Source organism: Carcharodon carcharias, chromosome 23, assembly GCF_017639515.1.
Source record: "Carcharodon carcharias isolate sCarCar2 chromosome 23, sCarCar2.pri, whole genome shotgun sequence".
NCBI classification, from domain to species: Eukaryota; Metazoa; Chordata; class Chondrichthyes; order Lamniformes; family Lamnidae; genus Carcharodon; species Carcharodon carcharias.
In genome coordinates, this window is record NC_054489.1 from 2,620,635 (window position 1) to 2,636,833 (window position 16,199).

At 48.3% G+C, this 16,199-nt stretch overlaps 1 protein-coding gene across 5 annotated transcripts in view; it reads left to right on the forward strand.

Annotated features, from left to right (window-relative positions):
- The first annotated feature begins 1,667 nt into the window (after positions 1–1,667).
- Positions 1,668–16,199, forward strand: part of stard3 (StAR-related lipid transfer (START) domain containing 3) — a 33,056-nt gene continuing 18,524 nt past the window's right edge. The window contains exons 1-6 of one of the 5 annotated variants that reach the window (XM_041173606.1): positions 1,668–1,743; positions 6,922–7,166; positions 9,738–9,815; positions 9,909–9,986; positions 11,207–11,263; positions 12,515–12,632. In XM_041173606.1, coding sequence (XP_041029540.1) covers positions 6,972–7,166; positions 9,738–9,815; positions 9,909–9,986; positions 11,207–11,263; positions 12,515–12,632 — 526 coding nt within the window. In that variant the 5' untranslated portion in view covers positions 1,668–1,743; positions 6,922–6,971. Of the gene's footprint in view, positions 1,778–4,926; positions 4,990–6,921; positions 7,167–9,737; positions 9,816–9,908; positions 9,987–11,206; positions 11,264–12,514; positions 12,633–16,199 lie in introns of those variants that run through there. The other 4 variants (XM_041173607.1, XM_041173610.1, XM_041173609.1 and 1 more) reach the window with 4 other exon arrangements.

Below are 16,199 nucleotides of genomic sequence, written 5' to 3' on the forward strand. Positions count from 1 at the left end.
TAATAGGGGCACTGAGTACAAGAGTAAGGAGGTCATGTTGAACCTGTATAAGATACTAGTTAGGCCTCATCTATAGTACTGTGTCCAGTTCTGGGTACCATAATTTGAGGAAGGATGTGAAGGTACTGGAGAGAGTACAGAGGAGATTCATAAGAATGATTCCCAGATGAAGAACTGTAGCCAAGAGGATAGATTGGGACTGTTTGCTTCTGAGAAGGCTGAGAGGATGCTTGATAGAGATGGTCAAGATCCTGGAGGGTATGGATAGCATAAATAGAGAAACTGATCCCACTCGAACATCAAGAACTAGAAGCATAGATTCAAAATAATTGGCAAAAGGAGTAAATGTGATGTGAGGAAAATCTTTTCACCCAAAGAGTGGTTGGAGTCTGGAACAAACTTCCTGACAGGGTGGTGAAGGCAGGTTTGCTTGAAGTATTCAAAAGGGAATTGGATTGCTACCTGAAAAGAGAGAATGTGCAAGGTTACGGGGATAAGGCAGGGGAGTGGGACTAGGTGGAATGCTCTTTGAGAGCCAGTGCAGACATGATGGGCTGAATGGCCTCCTTCTGCACGGTAAAGATTCTGTGATACTGAAATGTAAGTTGTGCATCACTGCAGCTCCAAGAAGCTTGGTTTCTTGTTCTGTCTCAAACAGTTGTTTTTCCTCAATATCTTAAATTCTCAATTCCAACACTTGATTATCAATCCTATGTTTGGGAAGCTCTTCCAGTGCTTCTACCAACCTGACTGGAGATAGGATGTAGTGATCAAGATGATCCATCTCCCTGTCATCTCTTTCCTACAGTCCTTATCATTTTGTGAACAGTGATATGATCAGTGCTTCTTTGGACTTCCTCCTGTTCTTGCGTCTAATTTCTAATTAAACTGTCCTATTTGATCTTCCTTTTCCCTTTCATCAAACCTCACAGTTCCAACTCCAGCTCTAAACCATTCTCCCCTGGAGTCTCTGACTCTCCAGTCATCTCTCCGTTTTAGAATTAAGCAAAGTGCAGCACATCCTGTCAGTGGCTGGGTCAGAATGAATACAGGGGAGAGTGGCACTGAGAAGGGGGTGTTGGTCACTGGTACAAACACGGTCAAGACGAAAACTCGTTGAACGCTTCATCCCATCATCAAGTCAGGTATTGAAATAAATAAATAAATAAATAAATAAATAAATTCTGGAACAGGGACCAAACCTGCAGGTTTTTGCAGCATCTCAAATATCGCTTTAGATCCTATAACTACCTGATCTTGGAACTTTGACAAACACACACATACACTAGATATACTTTAGTGTGGTAGATATGAAGGTTTAAAGATATTGTCCTCAGATATATTTGGAATGACTTGTGTAAAGTCACTTTATATGTTATATATTCTATAACATTAAGTATCCACCTTTCTTCAAAACTTAAAGGATTAAAAAACAAGACATGAACGGCATTGAAGTAAAACGTAGGCTAACGTCAGTGATTTCCTTACGGGTGAAATTAGTTGATTTTTTTAAAAAAACCTTCCTCTGGCCCCGGGCTTTACTTCCACTGGAGAGAGAGAGGCTTCGGACAACCCAGCCGCTCTCCAGGCCGCGAGTGGCTGCTGCCCGGAAGCTGGGCCGGGGTCCGTTATGGAGGTGACACCTTCCGGGACTGGAGCGCGAGCAGCTTCCGGGACTGGAGCGCGAGCAGCTTCCGGGACTGGAGCGCGAGCAGCTTCCGGGACTGCACCCGCGCGCCTGAGGTGAGGTGAGGAGGGAGGGAGAGGCCGCCCCCCGGTGAGTGAGTGAGTGAGTGAGTGAGTGAGTGAGTGAGTGAGTGAGGAGGCCCCGGAGGCACCAGCTGCTTCATGGAACTTCAGTGGGTGGACTTGGCCGGACTCAGCCTCCGGACTGTGGTCAGCCTGGTCCTGGGACCGGACTCGAAGGGTTTAAGATAAAGGATTCGATGAGGGGGAGAGAGTGAGGGGGTGGGGAGGGGAGGGGAGGGGGAGAGAGTTGGGGGGGAGGGGGAGAGAGTTGGGGGGAGGGGGAGAGAGTTGGGGGGGGGTGGGGGGAGAGTTGGGGGGGGGTGGGGGTAGAGTTGGGGGGGGGTGGGGGTAGAGTTGGGGGGAGGGGGAGAGAGTTGGGGGGGAGGGGGAGAGAGTTGGGGGGAGGGGGAGAGAGTTGGGGGGGGGTGGGGGGAGAGTTGGGGGGTGGGGGGAGAGTTGGGGGGGGGTGGGGGTAGAGTTGGGGGGAGGGGGAGAGAGTTGGGGGGAGGGGGAGAGAGTTGGGGGGGAGGGGGAGAGAGTTGGGGGGGGGTGGGGGTAGAGTTGGGGGGTGGGGGGAGAGTTGGGGGGGGGTGGGGGGAGAGTTGGGGGGGAGGGGGAGAGAGTTGGGGGGTGGGGGGAGAGTTGGGGGGAGGGGGAGAGAGTTGGGGGGAGGGGGAGAGAGTTGGGGGGTGGGGGGAGAGTTGGGGGGAGGGGGAGAGAGTTGGGGGGAGGGGGAGAGAGTTGGGGGGTGGGGGGAGAGTTGGGGGGAGGGGGAGAGAGTTGGGGGGTGGGGGGAGAGTTGGGGGGAGGGGGAGAGAGTTGGGGGGGGGTGGGGGGAGAGTTGGGGGGAGGGGGAGAGAGTTGGGGGTTGGGGGGAGAGTGGAGGGGGAGAGAGTTGGGGGGGGTGGGGGGAGAGTTGGGGGGAGGGGGAGAGAGTTGGGGGGGGTGGGGGGAGAGTGGAGGGGGAGAGAGTTGGGGGGGGTGGGGGGAGAGTGGAGGGGGAGAGAGTTGGGGGGGGTGGGGGGAGAGTGGAGGGGGAGAGAGTTGGGGGATGGGGGAGAGAGTTGGGGGGTGGGGGGAGAGTGGAGGGGGAGAGAGTTGGGGGGGGTGGGGGGAGAGTGGAGGGGGAGAGAGTTGGGGGATGGGGGGAGAGTTGGGGGGAGGGGGAGAGAGTTGGGGGGGGTGGGGGGAGAGTGGAGGGGGAGAGCGGAGGGAGGGGGGAGGAGAGGGGGGGAGGGGGGAGAGAGGGGTGGGAGGGGAGGATTGGGGGGACGAGTGGGGGACAGAGAGGAGGGGGAGGAGGGGAGGATAGGGGGAGAAGAGTGGAGGGGGAGAGTGGAGGGGGAGGAGAGTGGAGGGGAGGGAAGGAGGGGGTGGAGAGAGAGGGGAGGGGGGAGGAGAGGGGGAGGAGAGTAGGGGAGGAGAGTGGGGAGGGGGGACGAGAGTAGGGGGAGGTAGGGGGAGGGGGGAGGAGAGTACGGGGAGTGGGGGGAGGGGGGAGGGAGGAGGACAGTGGGGGGGAGGAGAGTGAGGGGAGGGGGGAGGGAGGAGGAGAGTGGGGGGGTGGGTAGGGGGGGAGGAGAGTGGTGGGGTGGGTGGGGGGGGGAGAGGAGAGTGGAGGTGGGAGGGGGAGGAGGAGAGTGGGGGGGGAGGGGAGGGGGAGAGAGTTGAGGGGGAGAGTTGGGGAGGGGGGAGGAGAGTGGAGGGGGAGGGGGGAGGAGAGTGGGCGTGGGGGGGGAAGAGTTGGGGTGGGTTGGGGAGTGGGGTTGGGGGGAGAGTGGGGGAGGGGGAGGAGAGTGGGGGAGGGGGAGGAGAGTGGGGGTGGGGGGGAGAGAGGGGGTGGGGGGAAGGATAGAGTGGGGGGGTGGGGGGAGGAGAGAGTCGGGGGTGGGGGTGGAGAGAGTGGGGTGGGGGGGGGGGGCAGAACCTAAAAATGAGAATCAGGCCGTTCAGGGGTGATTTCAGGAAGCCTTTATTCACACAGAGGGGAGTGAAATTGTGGAACTCTCTCCCAAAAAGCTGTGGAGGTTGGGAGGCAGCAGGAAATTTTAAAACTGAGATTGATAGATTTTACGTTTGGTCTCTCCACCCTCACGCCTTCTCCTCCCTCCCAGAAACATGATAGGGTCCCCCTTGTCCTCACTTATCACTCCACCAGCCTCCGCATTCAAAGGATCATCCTCCGCCATTTCCGCCAACTCCAGCATGATGCCACCACCAAACACATCTTCCCTTCACCCACCCTGTCGGCATTCCGTAGGGATCATTCCCTCCGGGACACCCTGGTCCACTCCTCCATCACCCCCTACTCCTCAACCCTCACCTATGGCACCACCCCATGCCCACACAAAAGATGTAACACCTGCCCCTTCACTTCCTCTCTCCTCACCGTCTAAGGGCCCAAACACTCCTTTCAAGTGAAGCAACATTTCACTTGCATTTCCCCCAACTTAGTCTACTGCATTCGTTGCTCCCAATGTGGTCTCCTCTACATTGGAGAGACCAAACGTAAACGGGGCAACCGCTTTGCAGAACACCTGCGGTCTGTCCGCAAGAATGACCCAAACCTCCCTGTCGCTTGCCATTTTAACACTCCACCCTGCTCTCTTGCCCACATGTCTGTCCTTGGCTTGCTGCATTGTTCCAGTGAAGCCCAACGCAAACTGGAGGAACAACACCTCATCTTCCGACTAGGCACTTTACAGCCTTCCGGACTGAATATTGAATTCAACAACTTTAGGTCTTGACCTCCATCCCCACCCCTTTCTGTTTCTTCCCCTTTCCTTTTTTTTCCAATAAATTATATAGATTTTTCTTTTTCCCACCTATTTCCATTATTTTTAAATCTTTTATGCTCCCCCCACCCCCACTAGAGCTATACCTTGAGTGCCCTACCATCCATTCTTAATTAGCACATTCGTTTAGATAATATCACCAACTTCAACACCTATGTGTTCTTTTGTTTTGTTGTCTGTGACATCTTTTGATGATCTGCTTCTATCACTGCTTGCTTGTCCCTACAACCACACCACCCGCCCCCACTTCTCTCCCCCCACCCAACCCCCCCCCCTCCCCCCCCACCCCACCCCACCCACACACACACACACACACACACCTTAAACCAGCTTATATTTCACTCCTTTCCTATTTCTACTTAGTTCTGTCAAAGGGTCATGAGGACTCGAAACGTCAACTCTTTTCTTCTCCGCCGATGCTGCCAGACCTGCTGAGTTTTTCCAGGTAATTCTGTTTTTGTTTTTGATAGATTTTTGCTGGGTTGTCTGTACAGTATTAAGGGATTTGAAGTAAAGCTGGGTAAAAGGCATTGAGGGACAGATTGGAGCAGATTGAATGGGACTGGCTGGAGGGGCTGAATGGCCTCCTCGTGTACCTGTGACTGACCATAGAGAAATAGGGTCTGGTTTTGATTCCGAAGTCCCTCTTCCTGTTGACTTGCCATTTTAGAAGTGGCTCCAGATCAAATCTAGGAGTTCAGCAGTTGTGAGCTGCTGCTGGTTTCTGGGCTGATAGTTTCGGCCCCTGAGGTCTACCATCGTGATTCCTCAGGAGGGAGCTGTGTAGTTCCCAGGCTGAGTGAAGAGCTGGATTCAGCAATGTAAACAGTACAACAAGGCCTTGGAAGATGGCAAACAGCCAGAATTTGAAATGAAAGCATGCCAATCTAAAGAGGCAGGGTCTGACCCTGTAGGAGCAGAGCTGAAACTGTGACAGTCTGAGAGCAGGTAGTCCACAGACAATGGCGCTGGTACCTATGGATCCCTGCATCTGTGTTTGGTGCCAGAATCTTGACATTTTGGTATGTGCAGACTTACCGTCATTGTTGCAATGAGGAGCTACCACCAGCGGCCTCGGATTTGTGCCATTCCTGAAATGGGCACTTGTACAAAAATGATCCTTACAGCACCATCATGTGCCAAGCTCAGAGTGTCTACCAGCACTGCAGCACCAGGCCAGCCCATCCACAAGATCAACATTTATGAGACTGTTGCCCGTAACTGGTTCCCGGTGTGTCAGAAACTGGGAAAAACAGCAGCCAAGTGTCCTTTCTGCCTTCACTCACCCATGTGATTACTATGTGTGTTGATGTCCTTACACCAGATTGGTGTTATTTCGGTTCCTGTTTGCACAGTCTGCTGTACGATAAGTGTGAGCGGATGATTCTGTGTAAAGAAACTGGAGGAGAGTTTGCTGAATGCCCAACCTAGAACATGGCCGAATTGAATTTACTACACTTAACTCCTTGTGTTAACTCGTGTGTCCCCATTTCTTGTTTGCTTGTGCATGCCATGTATTGAAGAGACTGGGGCAGTGAGCAGGGTGTTCTACATTAATTGTGTTTGGCTGTATGTAGATGGTGGGTGTGAACTGTCAATTTACTTGACCCCTATAAATAAACACAGACAGAAACTGTGGTTGTTGGGTTAGGAACTGTACGCTTGTAATGTGTGACTCTGTAAATAAATATGAAAGTGCATAAAAATTGACCCCAGTTCTATCCTTCACCAGTTGGCTTTCTGGAATAGAAGGTAGGGTGTGCTGGTGGTAGGGAGGGAGAGAGGCCAGTCTTGTTGTCAGGCTTTTGTTTGTCTTCAGAAACCATTTACTTCTTGAGTTGTGGTTGTGTGGGGACTGACACCTGTCACCTTACCCAAGGTGCCATTTACTTTGAGAGTCAGGTTATTCAACTATGTAGGACGTCACAGCTGCCAAACTGATCCAAACACCAATTGGTTATTTATTCTCACTGCCTTTGATGCAGCAACCCCTGACCTGGCTGTGATTGACTATCGCCACAAACTGACGATAGAAACTGAGACCTTGTGGGACTGCGTGTGTCAGTAAAACACTGAGCAGTGAACTCATCAACTGAGACCATTCTGCTGACTGTCTAACACTCGTATTTATAAAGCACAGGATCTGGGCAAAATATCTGGAATTGTTTCAGCTAATTAATTAATTTTGGAAGTACAATGATTGTAGACCAGGCAGCTACAGAACCCTGTGTGGACTGGGGCTGTGTCTGGGCGAATAGTGAACACTGGTTGGAGACAGTGTTTTGAAGTTGGATGTGATTGATTATCCCCAGCAGTTTGACTGCTTCCCTCTCATTGTGTGCATCTCAAGTTTTCACTGCTGTTGTTTGCTCTGCAGAGCTGCCTTTGACTAAGGGACCTGATGTCAGATGGGGAGAAGGACATAGGATGGAGCAACTGGAGCAGAGTCTCCCAACCATTGCCTCAATCAACGCATCATACTGTCAGAGCCATAACAGGATGCCAGCACAATGCCAATCACTCGAGCAAAAGAAAGCAATCTCTGATGTCCGCAGGACTTTCTGTCTCTTTGTAACCTTTGACCTGCTGTTTGTTTCCCTCCTGTGGATTATCGAGTTGAATGTGAGTGTTTTGTCTTCAGCACAGACACAGAACAGGATCAGAAACTGTGATAACAAAACAAAAACAGAATTACCTGGAAAAACTCAGCAGGTCTGGCAGCATCAGCGGAGAAGAAAAGAGTTGACGTTTCGAGTCCTCATGGCCCTTCGACAGAACTTGAGTTCGAGTCCAGGAAAGAGCTGAAATATAAGCTGGTTTAAGGTGTGTGTGTGGGGGGGCGGAGAGATAGAGAGACAGAGAGGTGGAGGGGTGGTGTGGTTGTAGGGACAAACAAGCAGTGATAGAAGCAGATCATCAAAAGATGTCAACGACAATAGTACAATAGAACACATAGGTGTTAATGTTGGTGATATTATCTAAACGAATGTGCTAATTAAGAATGGATGGTAGGGCACTCAAGGTATAGCTCTAGTGGGGTTTTTTTTATAATGGAAATAGGTGGGAAAAGGAAAATCTTTATAATTTATTGGAAAAAAAAAGGGGGGAAACAGAAAGGGGGTGGGGATGGGGGAGGGAGCTCACGACTTAAAGTTGTTGAATTCAATATTCAGTCCGGAAGGCTGTAAAGTCCCTAGTCGGAAGATGAGGTGTTGTTCCTCCAGTTTGCGTTGGGCTTCACTGGAACAATGCAGCAAGCCAAGGACAGACATGTGGGCAAGAGAGCAGGGTGGAGTGTTAAAATGGCAAGCGACAGGGAGGTTTGGGTCATTCTTGCGGACAGACCGCAGGTGTTCTGCAAAGCGGTCGCCCAGTTTACATTTGGTCTCTCCAATGTAGAGGAGACCACATTGGGAGCAACGAATGCAGTAGACTAAGTTGGAGGAAATGCAAGTGAAATGCTGCTTCACTTGAAAGGAGTGGCTAAGTTTCTACTGCATTCGTTGCTCCCAATGTGGTCTCCTCTACATTGGAGAGACCAAACGTAAACTGGGCGACCGTTTTGCAGAACACCTGCGGTCTGTCCGCAAGAATGACCCAAACCTCCCTGTCGCTTGCCATTTTAACACTCCACCCTGCTCTCTTGCCCAGATGTCTGTCCTTGGCTTGCTGCATTGTTCCAGTGAAGCCCAACGCAAACTGGAGGAACAACACCTCATCTTCCGACTAGGGACTTTACAGCCTTCCGGACTGAATATTGAATTCAACAACTTTAGGTCGTGAGCTCCCTCCCCCATCCCCACCCCCTTTCTGTTTCCCCCTTCCTTTTTTTTTCCAATAAATTATAAAGATTTTCCTTTTCCCGCCTATTTCCATTATAAAAAAAACCCCACTAGAGCTATATCTTGAGTGCCCTACCATCCATTCTTAATTAGCACATTCGTTTAGATAATATCACCAACTTTAACTTTAACACCTATGTGTTCTACTGTACTATTGTCGTTGACATCTTTTGATGATCTGCTTCTATCACTGCTTGTTTGTCCCTACAACCACACCCCCCCCCCACCTCTCTGTCTCTCTATCTCTCCGCCCCCCACACACACACCTTAAACCAGCTTATATTTCAGCTCTTTCCTGGACTCGAACTCAAGTTCTGTCGAAGGGTCATGAGGACTCGAAACGTCAACTCTTTTCTTCTCCGCCGATGCTGCCAGACCTGCTGAGTTTTTCCAGGTAATTCTGTTTTTGTTTTGGATTTCCAGCATCCGCAGTTTTTTTGTTTTTATCAGAAACTGTGATGTTGGGTTCACACAACTTTTCTGTTCTATGTCCTCAGTCTCAAATTATAAACATGTGACTACAAATACAGTTCAAGCAGCTCATTTCTGTATTTAAAAACTGAACTTCGATGTGAATTCATCATTCCTTCTGTAGCTGTGCAGTTCACTGTTTATTCAAGGTAAGGGTCACTCACTGTGTAACTGTACAGTCACTCTTTATTCAGGGTAAGGGTAACTCACTGTAACTGTACAGAGTCACTGTTTATCCCGAGTGAGTGCCACTCTGTGTAATTGTACAGAGTCACTGTTTATCCCGAGTGAGTGCCACTCTGTGTAACTGTACAGAGTCACTGTTTATGCAGGGTAAGGATCACTCACTATGTAACTACAGAAGCACTGTTTATTCAGGGTAAGGGTCACTCTGTGAAACAGTACAGAGTCTCTGTTTATTCAAGGTTTTATTCAAGGTAAGGGTCACTCAGTAACTGTACAGAGTCACTGTTGGCTCCATCTGCCTTTTTCAGACGAATATCAAATTTCCTATGGCATATTTAAAGAAGATCACGGAAGTTCTCCTGGTAGAAGCAAAATACTGTGGATGCTGGAAACCTGAAACAAAAACAAAAAATGCTGGAAAAACTCAACAGCATCTGTGGCGAGAAAGGCAGAGTTAAAGTTTCGAGTTTGTATGACTCTCCTTCAGAGCTCTGAATTAAATGCAAGTCACTGCTAAATAATCAGCTGATCTTTCTGCCTCCTAGCACAGAGAGTGAACTGGAGGCTGAGCAAGTCAGCCTCCACCTTTCAGTGAGCAGAGATCTGAGGGGTTTGGGTAGTATTTCTGATCTCTCTGCATTTCTTTTGGTAAAAACACTGACTCTAAAGTTTTAATATTTTCTTTGTTTCTCAGACAAATGGTGGCATTGAAAAAAATCTAGAGGATGAAATATTAAATTATGATTTCAAAACTTCATTCTTTGACATATTTGTAAGTATCGCATTCTATCTAACCAGAATGACGCCATTCTAGCCTGCCTCACTTTGAACAATTATTCACCTTTTGTCCCTCTGTCCCATGTAGTCACTGGCTTTGTTTCGCTTCGTGGTACTGCTGCTTGCCTACGCCCTTCTGAGACTCCGTCACTGGTGGGTGATTGCGGTAAGGATCCCAGAGAACTTTCACTGCTCTTTGTACCTGTGTTTGTGGAGGGTAGAGGATTGGTGGTATTTGAGCCGGTTCTCTTCGAACTGCAGGTCTGTTCACACTATTTACAACAGGCCAGTGGGGCAAAAGACTTATGGGAGGTGCAGAAATCAACTCCACTTCGGCCGAAAAACAGAAAGTGCTGAAAATACATAGCAAGTCAGTCAGGATTTGAGTTCGGAATGTTTTTCGATCAGCTCTGGCTATGGGCACACACATGAACTGTTAATCTGTCTTAGACACTGACTGACCTAAATATTTCTACGGGTTCATTTTTTAAAATTTCATTTTCAGGGTGTGACCTTAAGTAAAGAATAAGTTTTCATGTGACTTTCACTGAGCAAATTTCCTGTGGGGTCCAATGAGATATTTAACACCTGCTTCATTTTTCGTCCAGTGTTTTGGCTTCCCTCTCACACACCAACTTATTTACTGATCTGAGATGTTTGTGATCTGGTGATGGATGCTTCGAAATAAAATGATGGGTATCTGTCAGGTCTTCTCATGGTTTAGCTACACGGCCTGGTATGGTACTGAGCAGGATAGTGCACAGAGGCCCCAGATTCCATTTCGGGTCTAGCTGACCTCGTTTGGAGATAGAGTAGAAGCATTAACTTCAGAGTCAGTCAACAGATTAACGATCAACATTGTCACTGGCCAGAGGCTGCGCTCTCAGAGTAACGATCAGCACTCATCATTGGCCAGAGTTTCCGCTGTCAGAGTAACGGTCAGTGTCTCCAGCATATTTAAAGCTTCTTATTAATTATGAATTAATAACCTATAATTTATAAATGAGGCCCCTGTTCTTGAGTTGATCACAGGTGGGAACAGCTTATGTTGGAGCAGTAAACCAGGGCAGAGGAGTCAGATTAATTGGATAGCTCTTTTGAAGAACCAGCACAGATACGATGGATGAATGGCCTCCTACCATGCTGTAAGATCCTGTGAAGATAAAGGGTACATCTGCTGAATGTGTTAGTTTAACAAATCAGTGAACAGGGAGGGATATCTTGGGTGGGGTACCTAGAAATGCCTCTTGATTTTCTGGACTAGTCTGGATGTAAGGGATATGTTGGAGGAGTGACTGAGTAGGTTATTGCTAAGCTCACTCCTGCTTTGAATGGCCTGCAGCTCTCTGCATCAGTACCACCTCTGACTCTTATGTTTTGTTATAGGTCACCACTTTGATTACCAGCGGCTTTTTAATTATAAAAGTCATTCTTTCAATTCGGGTAGGGAAACTTACATTTTATGATTGTTCCTCTCTCGCTGTGCCTTATTTTTGTGCTATATTTGTTTCCACAGTCGGGGTGGTCTTGAATATTACCTCATAAGTTTGTAACAAAACGCCCCAGTGCCCCTTGCTATCAGGGTCAGATGTCTTACTGATCTGCTTTGCACATTGGTCTCTCGCAGACGCCACAGAGAATTCCAGTATAGAATGGCCTTCCCTTTCATTCACCGTGCCTGACTGTTAATGATCCAGTGAGTTAATTCCTGGAAGTTTTGGAAAGAACCATTTAAAGTTTGAAGCAGTGTTGTGTGTTTGACAATTGCTGGTTTTAAATGCTTGGAAGTAGTGAAGCCCTGGACACCCCGAGTCTTGTGGCTCCCTGTTAAAGTTCAGGACTCTTTGTCCATTTAGTCAATGATCAGGACCCAACACGAGCTGTCTAAAAATGCCTTTTGCGTAAAGGTGATCTTTTGCTCCCTGTGCAAAAGCAAAATACTGCAAGTCAGGCCCCAACTGTAGAGAGAGAAACAGATTTAACATTTCAGGGCTGTAACCCAGGAATATCACAGAGAAGCTGTGAGGCGGAAATAGCCTCTGCACTGTTATCAGGACAGTGTGGCGTGTCTTCTGCTACATCAATAAGTTTCGCCACAGTGGGCAAGTGGATGTGACCTCGTTATTCCTGCAACAACACGCAAACAAATGTTGTACTGATCTGATCCAGTCACTTTCATCAAACTCCATGCTTTCTGTATGTTTTATCTACTGTGGAATAAAGCAGGTTAGGAACTGAACCAATCATCACCCCATCCATTGTTAATCCAGTGCACTTTCAGAGAGATTACAAAGCACAATTAAGCACATTTGGGCCAATGAATTTCATTCCTCTGCTCCCTGGCATCACTGCCACATGGGCAGATACAGTGCTCTGTGAGTCAGCTGTAACAAAGCAAGCGGCCAGGTGATCGGCACCATTAAATCCCAATTCACAACACTCCCACCAATCAATCATAGTGGAAGACAATCTAATAACTGGAGCAGAAGAGCTGCCTGTCCTGGTGGGACAGTTCCTCTCCAGTACTGGATTTGTTGCTGGTGGTGAGCCTGATTGTTTGTGTGTCCATGACATATTTTCCTGAGCTGGATATTTCCAAGTTTGTGTGCTGTTTAATTGTGCTGCAGTACACTGTGATACTGCTGTTCCCGAATGAGTGAGGGTGGTACTTATATGGATCTTCTCTTTATCCAGTTCCAGACCAGGGGTGCATTTGGCTATGTTCTCCCGATTGTCTCCTTTGTCCTCGCCTGGCTGGAGACCTGGTTTCTTGATTTCAAAGTGTTAATTCAAGAGGCAGAGGATGAGCGATGTGAGTAAATGCTTCACTCTTGCTTTAATCGAAATAACATTGATCCTTTGCTGTTCTGTCTGTCTCTCTCTCTCTCTGATTGTGGTGTACAGCATCTCCCGGCTACTATCATTCCCTAATATTTACTCAGTTATCAAACTGAGAGTAAACATTGGGTAAGAATGATCATGATGGAGTCATCTAACAGGATGACTGATCCCTGATCCTTGTGATATAAAACACAAGTAATATTCCTTGGGAACCAGCATTGCAAAGTTACAGAAATTTAATGTTCACTGGATCACCTGGGTTTATAACCACTGCTATGTGATTTATACATATTATCTTATTATCTGCATATATTGTATAATAGGGAAGGCATGGTGTAGTGATACTGTCACTGGACTAATAATCCAAAGACCAACGTTAATGCTCTGGGGACCCAGGGTTGAATCTCCCACAGCAGAATTCAATAATTTTTTATATTTGTTCATGACATGTGGGCATGGCTGGCTAGGCCAGCATTTATTGTCCATCCCCAATTGCCCTTGCTGCAGGTCTGGAGTCACATGTAGGCCAGACCAGGTGAGGACGGTAGATTTCCTTCCCTAAAGGACATTTGTCATTAAAAACCCATCTGGTTCACTAATGTTCCTTAGGGATGGAAATCTGCCGTCCTTACCTGATCTGGCCAAGTGTGACTCCAGACCCACAGCAATGTGGTTGCATTTTATATTCTCTTTGAAATAGCCTAGCAAACTGCTAAAAAGTATAAAAGAAATAAAATCGGACATCCAGCGTCAACCTAGGCACTGGAAGCGACAATGGCAAACTCAACCCTGTCGACCCTGCAAAGTCCTCCTTACTAACTTCTGGGGGTTAGTGCCAAAATCGGGAGAGCTGCCTTACTGACTAGTCAAGCAACAGCCTAACATTTTTAGTCACAGAATCGTACCTTACAGACAATGTCCCAGACATCACCATCACCATTACTGAGTATCACCAGCAGGACAGACCCAGCAGAGGTGGCAGCACAGCGGTATACAGTCGGGAGGGAGTTGCCTTGGGAGTCCTCAACATTGACCGGACCACATGACACCTCATGGCATTAGGTCAAACATGGACAAGGAAAACTCCTGCAGATTAGTACGTATCGATCCCCATCAGCTGATGAATCAGTGCTCCTCCATGTTGAACACCAACTGGAAGAAGCACTGAGGGTAGCAAGGGTGCAGAATGTACTCTGGGTGGGGAACTTCAATGTCCATCACCAAGAGTGGTTCGGTAGCAGCACTACTGACCGAGCTGGCTGAGTCCTAAAGGATGTAGCTACTAAACTGAATCTGCAGCAGGTGGTGAGGGAACCAACAAGAGCGAAAAACATACTTGACCTCATCCTCACCAACGGCTTGCTGCAGATGCATCTGTCCATGACAGTATCGGTAGGAGTGACCACCGCACTGTCGTTGTAGAGACGAAGCCCCATCTTCACATTGAGGAAACCCACAATCGTGTTGTGTGGCACTACCACCGTGCTAAATGGGATAGATTTTGAACAGATCTGGCAACTCAAGACTGGGTAACCATGAGACGCTGTGGGCCATCAGCAGCAGCAGAATTGTTTTCAACCACAATGTGTAAATTCATGGCCTAACATGTCCCCCACTCTATCATTAGCACTAAGCCAGGAGATCAACCCTGGTTCAATGAAGGGTGCAGGAGGGCATGCCAGGAGCAGCACCAGGCATACCTAAAAATGAGGTGTCAACCAAGTGAAGTTACACCATAGGACTCCTTGTGTGCCAAACAGTATAAGCAGCAAACGATAGATAAAGCTAAGTGTTCCACAACCAATGGATCAGATCTAAGTCCTGCCACACCCAGTCGTGAATGGTGGTGCACATTTAAACAGCTCACTGAAGGAGGAGACTCCACAAATATCCCCATCCGCAATGATGGAGGAGCCTTGGGATGAAGATAAGGCTGAAGCATTTGCAACAGCCAGATGTGACGAGTGGATGCTCCATCTCAGCCACCTCCGGAGGCCCCCAGTATCACACTTGCCAGCCTTCAGCCAAAGCGATTCACTCCACATGATATCAAGAAACAGCTGAAGGCACTGGATACTGCAAAGGCTATGAAGATATTTCCAGCAATAGTACTGAAGACTTGTGCTCCAGAACTTGCCGTGCCACTATCCAAACTGTTCTGGTATAGCTCATCACTGGCATCTATCCGGCAATGTGGAAAATTGCCCAGATATGTCCTGTACACACAAAAGCAGGACAAATCCAACCAGGCCGAATACTGCCCCATTAGTCTATTTTCGATCATCAGAAAAGTGATGGATGGGGTCACCAATAATGCTATCAGGCAGCACTTGCTGAGCAATAACCTGCACACTGATGCTCAATTTGGGTTCAGCCAGGGCCACTCAGCACCTGATCTCATTACAGCCTTGGTCCAAACATGAACAAAAGAGCTGAGCTCCAGAGGTGAGGTGAGTGTAACTGTCCTTGACATCCAGGCAGTATTTAACCAAGTGTGGCATTAAGGAGCCCTAGCAAAACTGGAGTTAATGGCAATCAGAGGCAAAATTCTCTGCTGGTTGGAGTCATACCTACCACAAAGGAAAGATGGTTGTGGTTGTTGGAGGTCAATCATCTCAGTTCCAGGACATCACTGCAGGAGTTCCTCAGGGTAGTATACTCGGCCCAACCATCTTCAGCTGCTTCATCAATGACCTTCCTTCCATCACAAGGTTGGAAGTGGGAATGTTCACTGGTGATTGCACAATGTTCAGCACCATTCGTGACTCCTCAGACACTAAAGCAGTCCATATCCAAATGCAGCAAGACCTGGGCAATATCCAGACTTGGGCTAACAAGTGGCAAGTAACATTCGTGCCACACAAGTGCCAGGCAATGACCATCTCCAACAAGAGATAATCTAACCATCGCCTTTTGACATTCAATGGCATTACCATCGCTGAATCTCCCACAGTTAACTTGGGGGTTACCTTTGACCAGAAACTGAACTGGACTAACCATATAAATACTGTGGCTACAAGAGCAGGTCAGAGGCTAGGAATCCTGTGGTGAGTAACTAGCCTCCTGACTCCCCAAAGCCTGTCCACCATCTACAAGGCACAAGTCAGGAATGTGATGGAATACTCCCCACTTGCCTGGATGAGTGCAGCTCCAACAACACCCAAGAAACTTGACACGATCCAGGACAAAACAGCCCGCTTGGTTGGCACCCCATCCACAACCGTTCACTCTCTCCACAACTGATGCACAGTGGCAGCAATGTGTACTGTCTACAAGGTGCACTGCAGAAACTCACCAAAGCTCTTTATACAGCACCTTCCAAACCCACAACCACTACCATCTAGAAGGACAATGGCAGCACACACATGGGAACACCACCACCTGGAAGTTCCCCTCCAAGCCACTCACTATTCTGACATGGAAATATATCACTGTTCCTTCACTGTTGCTGTAATATCCAGGTGAGGGATAATTATATCAGGACACTAGGTATCGCTCAGTCCCTTTATTAATGTTGTAATTTTTATATTGCTGTTTT